The 12,394-nt window shown below is 46.6% G+C and overlaps 1 protein-coding gene across 1 annotated transcript; it reads left to right on the forward strand.

Moving 5' to 3' along the window:
- Positions 1-1,127: 1,127 nt before the first annotated feature.
- LOC6046932 (neurogenic protein mastermind) lies at positions 1,128-11,725 on the forward strand. Its single transcript, XM_038253557.1, has 4 exons — positions 1,128-1,293; positions 1,434-1,842; positions 5,170-5,362; positions 9,847-11,725. The coding sequence occupies exons 2-3, from the start codon at positions 1,455-1,457 to the stop codon at positions 5,283-5,285; spliced, it is 504 nt and encodes a 167-aa protein (XP_038109485.1). The 5' UTR covers positions 1,128-1,293; positions 1,434-1,454; the 3' UTR covers positions 5,286-5,362; positions 9,847-11,725.
- The last annotated feature ends 669 nt before the right edge of the window (positions 11,726-12,394 follow it).

Here is a 12,394-nt window from a genome sequence, read left to right on the forward strand (position 1 = left end):
AAAAAGGTACCAAAAAAACATCGTCGTGAGTAGTGAACCGGGAAAAAACCGGGAAATTGAAAATCGAAATCTGGTGGCCACCCTGCATGCAACCCACCGTTAGATGCGTAATCAAAAAACCTATCAAAAGTATCGAAGATCTGATGACCCTATGAAATGTTACTTAAGAATCAAGATTTGAATGTTTTTCTAAAACAAACATGGCCGCCAAATGGCCGATTGGGGGATGATGCCTTTCAGAGCCTTAAGTGTTAATAATACACGAAAAAACGAAAAAGTGACCATCCACCGGAGGTTCAGTGTATTTTGAAGTATATTGTCTAAGTATGTTGTTAAGTTTAATTTTTTTGTCTAAAATTGTCATTTGTTTGAATTTCTTGTTCGATTTTTTGGAATTTTATTCGATGGTTAATGTTAACTATCCAAACATTATTCGATTTGCAATATTTCTATTTGAGGTTATTTAAAAGTCGGGAATTCGAAAATGGTATTTGAGTGGCCACCCTGCCAAAAACATCCCAATAAGTTGTTGAGTAGCCTTCGATACTCACTGAAACCGTCTGGCTAGGATTCGTTGTCAAAATCGACATAAATTTTGAAAAATATTTGCAACGGCCTACTGGAGATGAAAAATCTGTGATCTCTCCAAACATCCTTCTTCTCATTGGCCAGGCCTACTGCGTAAAGTTAACCACAAAGACGATTCGTTGTAATGGATTGAGATTGAGCCCGAATATTATAACAAGAACACACTTTTCTGAATCTACAGTGGTTGGGAACGTGAAGATCTTCCGCTCACTTTCCATTTGTTCAGAACAAAAGATAGTATTTTTGAATTTTGTCTTACGATTAATATTTAAAGTTTTTTATTTTATTTTTTTTTATTTTAATTTGATATTTGATAGTCAAGTGTGGTCATTTTTCGATCTTTCATTCCATTCTGTAATTGCATTGAGTATTGTGTGTCACTTGCCACATGATTTTAGTACCCATTTTGACTAGAATAATTAGCAATAAGCATCATCTATGGTGTTGTTTTTCATGTTTTCTGTGTTCGTTTGTTAGTTTAGCTCCATAATAACGCACACCCACATTTTTGTCGTTGCTGTTGTTGGTTGTAACTAAAACGAGGGTTTTATCACTCTCTCTCTCCCATTGTGTCTTCTCCTCTGTTTTCATTCGCAGAACGGTCGACAGCTGAAAAGCCCTTTAAATTCCGACGGCTTAGCTAACTTGAAACAGATTCCACCCCAAGCAAGTCCGCCACATCACAAGGGCTATGCAACGACAACGGTCAGTTCGAGTTTTCCTTCCTTTTAACTTTTTCGGCTCAAATCTCTCTCACTCTCTCTTTCTCTTGTCCTAGTTTGCATGAAATGTGTTGTGATTTGTCGTGGGACGAGTTGTTAACTGAGTTGTTATTTCTTTCGCAGTGGGAACTCCAGAACCAGCTGATGCAGCAACAGCAACAGCAGCAGCAAAATCAGCAACAAAACGCCCAACAACAGCAGAACCAGCAGCAGCCTAACCCGCAGCAGCAGCAGCACCCGCAACAGCAGCAGCAACCGGGTGCCAACCGGAACATGATGCCGCCGAACCAGCAGCAGCAGCAACAGCCCGGAGCAGGCCGGTATCCGGCGCCGATTCAGCGACCGACCAACTACTCGCAGCCGCCGGTTCCGGGAATGCACCAGCAGCGGCCAATGCGCCAATCGAACCACCAGCAGCCCGGCGGTGGCCAACCCGGCCAACCCCCGAACATGGCCCAGGTCATGGGCGGCGGAGGTGGCGGCGGAAATCCGAACAAGCACTACTACGGCGGCCAAGGTGGTGGAAATCGAGGTGAGTAGACGACAGCAACCGGTCGGTTCTCTCCCTCCTCACTCCACTCCACACTCGATCACAATATCAATCAATCAATCATCCTCTGCGAGTTGCGTGCGAAAACACGGTCCCCCGGACACCGTAACGATGGTACTACCGCTTTGTTGATTTTTTCTAACTGTTTTATCATTCTTTCTTTCTTGTTAGCGTAAGCAGACTCTCGAGGGAGGAACTCAAGTGACTACTGAATTTTTAGCTTCTCATTACTTTTTGATGGCCCCATTTTAATACTGTTACGTAAAATCCACTGTTTATAACTGTAGTTTGCCTTTTCTGCACTTCTTTGTTACGTTTCTATTTCATGTTCCTTCTTTTTTGAAATTTTGTAAACTGTTTTCCTATTGGTCGTTAGTACCCTAAAACTTTTTGTTTGTGACTCCTGGAAAAAATAAGCAAGATTTAAGTAATTGTCAGAAAATGGCAGTCTAACTTTATACACAGGATGACAACTTGGCCCATAAGCGAAAACAGAAAGAATTGGAGTACATATTTGAGACAGCGAGAATCAATGGTTACAGCAAAACAACTATCCAAACAATCATCGACAAGAAGGAACAAAAATTCCATAAAACATCACTCACAACCCTGGTCAGCACTTCTCGGATATAATCGACGTCAGAGCCTACCGCGGCGCGGACATCGACTCGGAAAATTACCTGGTGGTGGCAAAGCTGCGCCAACGCCTGTCCGAAGTCAACAAGATCCGGTACCGTCGCCCGCAGCGGTATAATCTGGAGTGACTCAAGGACCACGAGGTCGCTACTCCGTACGCGCGGGAACTCGAAGCTGCGTTGCCTGTCGAGGGTGAGCTTGCCGAAGCCGCTCTGGAGGCCTGCTGGAGCCATATGGAAGCAGCCATCAATGCAAAACCGAGTTCGACGGAACGGCTGGTTCGACGAGGAATGTTAGGCGATTTTGGACTGGAAGAAAGCAGCGTGGGACAAAGAGACGTACAAACAGTTGCGAAGACAGCAAACCCATCTCTTCCGGGATAAGAAGCGCCGCTTGGAAGAGTTGGAGTGCCAGGACATGGAACAGCTGTATCGCTCCAACGAAACCCGCAAGTTCTACAAGAAACTCAGTCAATCCCGGAACGGCTTCATGCCACGAGTCGAAATGTGGCGAACACCTGGACGGCACAGAGGCGGTGTACCAAGGCGACGGGGGAAGCGCTGGACGGTGGAGAAGAGCCACGATGAGGGAAGGTAAGGATGCCATCATGGAGCTGACGAACAACAAAGCAGGGGGGATACAGAACAGCTACCGGAGGAGTGGAAAGAGGGAGTTTTATGCCCGATCTACCAGAAGGGGGACAAGTTGGAATGTGAGAACTATCGAGCTATCACCATTCTCAACGCGGCCGACAAAGTGCTGCCTCAGATCATCTTCAGTCGTCTGTCGGATTGAACAGAGGATTTTGTAGCCGGACGTGCGGAATATGCGCAGCGCCGACATTGCACCCAACCACCACCTCGTTGTCGGCGGAAAACGACTACGGTCCGGCAAGAGGAGAAAGTTGCTTGTAGGTTAAACGTGCAACGTCTGAGGCATCCCGAAATACGCAGGGCTTTTGTCGGTGAGCTCCAGGCTCGAGCCTCGGAGGTTTCGGACAGCACTGTTGAAGAGGAGTGGCAGTTCATCAAGGACAAAGGTGACGGAGACACGTACACGCCAATCTTACGCCGAACTGGAAAAGGCTGTAAAGCGCTCTTGCAGGTGGGTAAAGAGAGTCTGGACGGATTCCCTTGCCTACGAGGGAGAGAATGCTGCTAACAAAGGCGACATGAGCCTCCTATATGACATTTCGCGACGTTGGTGTGGTGCCAGGATGAATACGCGCATACTGGTGAAAGACAGGAGCGGTCAGCTGATTACCGATCCAGCTGATCAGCTTAAACGATGGTTCGAGCATTTTGAGCAGCTGCTACAAATCTCGCATCTTGGACGTGGATGCCCGCAGTACCATCCGCAAAATGTGAGGCGGATCAACCGGGCGAACTTAAGTCCACCTACGCTCAGGGAGATTGAGGAAGCCGTGAAATGTATGAAGTCTGGAGAAGCGCTAGGAATAGATCGGGTCTCTGCAGAAATCGGATGCTGCATCGGCTTTTCAGCAAAATCTGGGACACCGCGACTTTTCCGGTCGACTGGGACAACTGACGTGGCATCACGCTGCTGTGCATAGCTCTGAAAGTCCTATGCAAAGTGATCTTATGCAAGATCAAATCGAAGATCGACGAATCTCTTCGACGGCAGCAAGCAGGGTTCCGCAGTGACCGATCATGCGTGGATCACATAGTGACACTCTGTGTCATCTTCAAACAGGTCAACTCATTCCAGGATTCTCTCCATCTGGCCTTCGTTGATTATGAAAAAGCGTTTGAACGTCTCCACCACGAAAACCTGTGGAAAGCTCTTGGACGCAAGGGTGTTCCAATGGAGAGGATCATCAACCTCATCAAGGCGCAGTACGGCCGGTCACCTTCCCTGGCGTACAAAATACACCATATACGAAACGCTGATAAGACCGGTCGTTCTCTACCGGAACGAGACGTGGTTGATGCTTGAGGAGAGCCTGCAAGCGCTTGAAATTTTCAAACGGTGCGTAGGACGATCTTTGGCGGCGTACGTGAGAACATTTTATGGAGGTGAACGACAAACTGGCTTAACTCTACGGCAAACACGCCAACCGAATTAGACAACCAATCCGGTGAAGTTGTTGTTCAATTCGGTACACGATAGAACGCGACGGAGGGGCGCCACGTCAAAACTGGTTGAACTGAGTGGAGTAAGATCTGGAATGTGTGGGAATTCAACAGCGGAATTTGACAATAAGAGGCTAGGAACGAGTCCAGTGACAGTAAAAGTAAAGTAATGTAAGCTGAGATAACCGTTTTGCAGTCACTAACAAGCTAGCAGGACTGGTTCAGCCAGAATCCTGCTGGAATAGTTCGAAAACTCCTGCCAGAGCTGGAAATGATAGAACCCTGCCAGTATGCCCTTGACCATTTGAGCTGCTGTAGACATGGCCTACTACACGTTGCAAAGTTTGAAGACGACATACCATCCAAGCAACGGTGCTTAGGGAAGGTTTTTAATCACTGTTTCTTTAAAATAATGTTTTCATTCTTCAGTTTATCAGTCGTTCATTATGCTTGCATTTTTCCAAGTCACTTGAATTCCGAGAGAGTCACGTTTCTTTAGTAGAGCTAGGTTTAACAATACGAAGTTGTTCTATTTCTCAAGTTCTAAACAATTGGCTATTTCTGCTTTTGCATCTTCCAGGCGGTCACGTGAACGTAATGAACGATCAGAACATGGGCGGCGGCGGTAAACCCGGTAGCAATGACAAAGTCGTACTAGATGATGCGGGCAAGGATCACGATTCCAAGAAGAAGTAAAGTGTAAAGAAGAAGAAGCGGTAATAAATTGTCAAGTGAACACAAAAGAAAGAAAACATGGAGTTACTTACAGAGAAAGAGACTGTTCACGCCCAGGTTCACTCATTTTTGACGATCATGTAGAAACACTTTCAGACAACACTGTAGATTATGTAACACCACACACACTATCTCAGTAGCCCTTCGTGTACCTTTATGTTCAATGTTTGTAGTCGTTTCAGAACACGAAGTGGTTTGTCTTTTGTAGTGTTTTGTAGACTTCCCGGTCGCAAAGAACTTGACGAGCTTAGAACTAGACTAGACACTTCCCACAAAAACACTTCTGACCAGATGGTCGACTGGGACAGTCACCCCTCCTCAGGGGCCAAGTTAAGTAGAGAATAAACCGTACTAGACACAGTAATTGCTGTACTTTTCCAACTAATAAAGTCGTCCCAAGTTATCGCGCGTTTTTACTTACCGGATCACAAGTTTCACCCCCGACACACAGGACCACATCCGCTACGATGTGCGTCAACATTTTGGTCCGATCGAACCGGATTGTGTGTCGGGAACCGCGAAGTCGAAGGACAAATCCGCCGGTAAAGAAGTCCGCGATGGCGCCGCGTATCAAGTTCCGTTCAGTGAAAATGGCCCGAGCGCCATTCCTACCGCTACGGTACCGTACCCAAACGGAGAAGTCCCGTCCGCTTCTCACCTGTAAAGAAGAAAGCTGAAACGCAAACCGCAGTGCTAGCATGAAAGAACTTCCTGAGTGTGCATCCAAAATCCCGCGTCGAAAAGTGCATCAGAAGTGCACCAAGTCCGTCGGAAGGATTCGCCATCTTCCGACTCTGCAGAGTATTCTGTCCACAAGATCCGCCATCCTGTCCTGATGACCACGTAGCACGATTCCGCCATCGTGATACGACCACTAGAAGAATCACTCCGCCGTGAACTTGACCGCGAAACCGTCCAAACCGTTGAAAAAACTCCGAACAAAACCGAGATGAAAAGTGCACCGCGAACAGTCAGAAGGTGAAAAACAAAACAAAACGAGAACTGTCAGTGCGTTACAACTTTTCGAAGTCGCGTAAAGAAGGTGTGCTAGTTTCCGTCTGTAGTGCCTCCGCAAAGGTCTGCAGAAAAACTCGTGACGTGAACGTTGTGCGTTACGAGAATGATACGCGGAAAATCGTGATGGTCGCGGACGCCATTTCTCCGGAAAGAAAATGGCACCGCTCAAGAAGAAAATGTCGGTCAAACGTCGACCGGCACACGAGAGTTTCGCACGAACAAACATGTGAAGAAGTCTGCGCCAACCCATGCAGCAACAATGTTTTCGAAATCGCATCAACCTCGCGAACCTACCCGTTTCTACGAACCTTGCTTTCGGAGAGAAAAGTGAGACGCGAGAAGTGAGCAAAAATACGTGAGAGAGGCAAAAAGGTAAACAAACCTCGTCGGTTCGCGGGTGCAGTCCGATGGAAGTTTGGTTCGATCGTCGGTGCAAAATCGGTTTGCCAGTGTCGCGAGTGCATTTTGATTCATTGAAGAAGTGCAATCGCAAGAACGGGCCGAAGCCCAGCGCAACGTGTTGTCCAATGCGACCAGAGCTGAAGAACCGCGCTCAAGTGCTAGTGTTCTGTTGGTGAACACTAGGTGCACACACATCGCTACGTGCAGCTCACGACAGCAGGGAAGCTGTGAGATGCATCCGATCATCAGCAGAAAAGTTCAGAGGCGTCGCAGGGGCGCCTATTCTTTGGGCTTGTGGTCCGGTTTCGGACGATCGACTCAGCACGCAATACGTTGAAGGCAGGATCCAGCTCTAAAGCCTGAGGGGCGGCGCGTTCGTGGTCGGACGGGCCAGAACAGCCCCCCACCACCATCCTGAGATAAGTATTTTTCAATTATGCAGTTTGACCAGTGATTTAGTCGCTTCAAACCCTCAGGATCGGTGTGCTGGACTGCTCAACATCTTCACACAAAGTGCAATCACCACGACTTGCACAAACGCATCGCAGCCATCCTAGACTGAGAACGCCAACAGCTTTGGTCGGCCAGCCGGTCGACGACCAGTAAGTACTGGGCAGCGCCACGAGCTGCCATCTCGCACCTCGCAGTCGGACGGACTGGAGGTCACCACACTCTCCGCAGTCGGACGGACTGCCGGAGACCTTTCACGCCGAGAACCAACCCTGCCATCGGACGCGGCGAGCGTTTCCCCAAGAAGTGGCTCACTCGGAGCGCCGGGAGCCAACCAACCCTGCTGTCGGACGCAGCGCGCGTCCCCGAAGAAGAAGAGGCTGCCTCGGAACGCCGAGCGCGAGCATCCCAGTTTCCTGCGCAAGTAAGGCCAGCGCACCATGGCGCTGGAAGTCAAGTTGGTTCGTGGCGGGTAGAACCGATCTACCGCGTCGTTCAACATCCCCCATCGACGTCACCAACCCACGGTCTGTTCGCCAAGAGCAGAATCTCCTCCAACACCGGTTGGAATCCCGGCCATGCTGAAGTGTACAGCAGCATCGGTCCGGCCGTCTTCGGCCACCTTCCTCTCTGGGCTCGCGGAGATGGATTGAAGTCACGAGCAAACGGGTGACGTCATGGTCAACGGGGACACCTGGTCCCACAATCCGGCCACATCATGGTGGCACCTTCCAAGGCCTCCACGGAGGCAACCTACGGCCACACAGCTGGCACACTCAAGCCCTCACTGGAGGCACCAAGATCCACACACGGTGGAACCCAAGTCGGCCACAACGGTGGCACACGCACACGCACAAGCAGGAAACAGCAGCAGTTCATGGCGGGCGGCACCAAGGCCGCTGACACTTCCAAGGGCGGCGCAGAGGCCGCAAACCACCACACCACGGTAACGAAGCTGCACAACCGGTGCAGCACACGGCGGGCGGCGCGCAAGCCGCAGTACATCCAAACACTCACATACAGTCCACGCACACAAGGGCAGCACAGTCGCTGCACTCTCAAGTGGCGCCACAGCCACGACGAGCGGCGACAGGCCGCACTTTTACTTCCACGGCGGGCGGCGCAAGTGCCGCTGACACCAGCTCACCCGAGCAACGACGGCGACGGTGACACGATCGTCGCATGACCGCAACACGGCGGTCCCCGAGCGGCGCGCAAGCCGCAGAAACACTACGCTTACCCCTATGTTAGGGCGGTGCACGAGGCACCAAATCAGCACCAGTTCAGCGAGCCAAATGCTGAAAGCGGAGTTCCAGCACCGAGGCATTTGGGGGTGGCGCGTTTCGTGGTCGGACGGGCCAGAACAGCCACCCCGCCACTTCCCCAAGATAAGTACCTGTTGACTATTGTTTACGCAGTAGCTCAATCAGCTTCCCTCACAGGTCCTGCTGGAACATCTCTGGAATGCCAGTCATTGGCATCGTACGCGGTCGACGTGGTCGACACTTCCTGACGTCAACACAACCGATGCTCATCGTCATCTCCACGACCTGCAGCAGTGGCCAATGCTGCACGAGTCGTCACACGATTGTCGGGGTAGACGTACCCTTGTCAGCCGTCTCCAGAATCAGCAAGTTCGAGAAGCGTGACGTCAGCGATGGAATCTCCACACCAAGTCTGCTCAACGAGGAGCGGAACCGGTGGCAACGCGCCCACCAACAACATCGTCTTCGACCGCGCCTATTTGGCGGCGGTGTTTTCAACGGTCGCTTCATCGCAGTGTGGTAGCGACATCCCACGGCCGCGCCAGCGCAAGGCGCGCGGCGTCTTCGGCAAGTGAGCGAATCGATCGCTCTTGCCACAGTCTACGGCAATCGAGGACACAGCAACAAGGCACGAGGAGTGGCGCGTTCGTGGTCGGACGGGCCAGAACTGCCGCTCCACCCCCGCACCAAGTTAAGTACCAACACATTCATCCTTCCGTACAAAAGCTCAGCGCTTTCCACCCTCTCAGGTTGCTGTCATCCCTCGATTCGGCCCATCGTCAACAACAAGCAGCAGAACATCGTCGGCGTGAACCCAGTCAACAGCCCAACGCAATCAACATAATACCAGACGAAGAAATTTAAAAGAAACTGTGATAGTAGGTTAAGAAAAGTAGGGCTGTTAGGACTTAATTTTGTTGAAAGCCTTCGGCCTTTCAAGGCGGGCGGTATGTTCACGCCCAGGTTCACTCATTTTTGACGATCATGTAGAAACACTTTCAGACAACACTGTAGATTATGTAACACCACACACACTATCTCAGTAGCCCTTCGTGTACCTTTATGTTCAATGTTTGTAGTCGTTTCAGAACACGAAGTGGTTTGTCTTTTGTAGTGTTTTGTAGACTTCCCGGTCGCAAAGAACTTGACGAGCTTAGAACTAGACTAGACACTTCCCACAAAAACACTTCTGACCAGATGGTCGACTGGGACAGTCACCCCTCCTCAGGGGCCAAGTTAAGTAGAAGAGAATAAACCGTACTAGACACAGTAATTGCTGTACTTTTCCAACTAATAAAGTCGTCCCAAGTTATCGCGCGTTTTTACTTACCGGATCACAAGTTTCACCCCCGACACACAGGACCACATCCGCTACGATGTGCGTCAACAGAGACAAAATGCACATTTCAACTATGAAAAGGAAAAAAACGAAGGCAAGGAAAAAAAACAAAACATTGTAGTCTATCGCAAATTATGTATTATTGGTAAACAAAACAAAAACAAACATATTTATTAATTAAAATAGTTGATGGGACAAAACAAAACAAAAAAACACTGATACTTCATATGATGACGGGGAGGTAAACTTGTGGATGGAAGTGGAAGAAAAACATTTGCTGACAGAAAAAATATCACCGTAATATCGACGTAAAATATAACCTTAAACAAACACACACAGCAACAACAAACAAACATTCACGCGTTACATTTGTAAGAATGGAGGAGGAGAAAAAGTAAAAGGCAAACGCAGCTTTGAAGCGCCCTCTTTATAATCAGTGAAATGAATCGGTTTGACTGAGCTTCACTCTAAACAATGGCTAACAAAACAAATAAAAAATCGACTTTGAATGATTTTCGGACTTACTTAGGCGAGATTGCTTGATTGTTTGATTGATTGAGAGGTAGAAAGGGAGAGAATGTGGTGGTATTTTTTCTTCTCGCTAGATTCGTTTTCGCCTGAGTTGCTCTTCTGTGCAAAAGAAGGTGAAAATTTCGGTTCCTTCTATTTTTTGGAAGACACACACCCACACAGCCCTAACTAGACACTTTACCCTAGCCGGAATAAGGAAGCAAGCAAATATGCGTAACCTACCCCTAAACTAACCGCCCAACCAAAACCACACAATTTAACCGTGTTTATCGTCAATGCTAAAATGTTGAGAGAAAGGAAAGCTACAAAATGTGGAGGGAAATTCTGCGAAGAAGGTGGAATCCAAGGAACAGGGATTTTCGAATGATACAGAACTTGAAATCAAATAATTGAATAAAACAAGTAAAACAAACAAACATAAATGAGCAAACAGTGGAGGAGAAAAGTGTGTCTACTCATGAAGACTACTCTAGCTTAATACAGTTTAATAAAAGAAATGAAACACATAATTAATGAAAATGCATATTATAGCAACTATATATTAATGATGAAAGGGAGAAAGTTTCAAAACAATTACATTAGTAATTCACTTTATTAATGAATTATTCTTATTATAAAATAAATATAACAAAACAAACGTAAACTATATTTGAGTATAATCATTATTTGTCGTAAAATATAACCTGCGTAAAATTGAATGCGAAGAAGGGCGCGCCAGGCAGAAGAGAAACGAGAGAGACCGTCGAGGAGAAGCCTTCAGTTCAGTTTTCAATTATCATATGATAAAAACAAGAAACACACACATTCACATGCATTAACACGCAACAAAAGAAGAAAAAAAAACTTTACTGAAATCATGTTCGATGGATAAAACAAAACAAACATAACAAAAGAAAACCGTAGAAATTGATGTAGGTTAAACGCGACAGTGTGTAAGTGAAACTGCAAACTCTTAAACGAAAATGAATAAACAAAACTATGACCTACACACACTACGACAAAAAATGCTGCAAGAATGTTACAATTAGTGAAAAAAAAAACTGCAAGCTGACAAATTGTAACACACTTTGTAGTGGTGCGCGCGCGAGCATGAGTTTCTTTTAAGTTCTATATTTAAAGATAAAAAAAAGTTTTATTTATTTTCTACAGTGTAAAAGGTAACCCAAGCTCTGCATAACAATTGAGAGAAATACACAGCAAAGAAAAACACACACACACACATGAAAACTCACGTGCATATACAAGAGACAGATGAAAATGAAGAAAAAACCTTACAAAAAACATTAAACACTACAAACACACGCAAACACAATATTAGAAGATTGAAATTACTAGAATGAGAAAAAAAAAAAAACGCGGCGAGAAGAATGGTTGAAAACTGAATATTATAAAAAAAAGGAAAGTGAAGCTAGCAAGAAGCATAAGCGAAAAATGAAAAAAAAAAAAAATAACGAGGGAATGGCGGTGAAAGCAAACACAAGCAAACACACACACATTATAAACAAACAAATGCAAGTATCTAAAACAATTCAAACAAACAAAACAAAAAAAAAGTTTATAAAATTCTGAAAAATGGCAAGAAAAAAATAATAAAAGTCGATAAACCGAAAATCTAGGAAAACTAATAAAATTGTGTTTTTTTGTGGTTTTTATCCGAAATTTCAGCTTTTTGATGGAAAAGTTGCTTTATTAATTGAGTCTGAGTTGTTTTTCTAGTGTGGGAATAGGTGTTGCGAAACTTGCATGATTTTTCTATCGGATGACAGATGATCTTTGGTTGATAGGCGTCTTTATTCTGAATCCACCGCGGCATCATTCATTTGGACGGAACACCTCTCAGGACTGAGCGTTGCGACAAACGCCACTATCCAGCATCAATCCACCAATTTTCTCCCGAAAGAGATTTTCCTTAATCTTCCTACCATCAAAGACGGTAGGGGAAATATACCCATTTCAAGCCTAATAAGCGGTCGTGTTTGAATGATGCTGGATAATCTGGAGTGTTCCTGGAAATTTACTAAAACCAAGTACACCATCGAGTAGAACAACTTTTTGTGAACATTTCT

Source organism: Culex quinquefasciatus, chromosome 2, assembly GCF_015732765.1.
Source record: "Culex quinquefasciatus strain JHB chromosome 2, VPISU_Cqui_1.0_pri_paternal, whole genome shotgun sequence".
Lineage (NCBI taxonomy): Eukaryota > Metazoa > Arthropoda > Insecta > Diptera > Culicidae > Culex > Culex quinquefasciatus.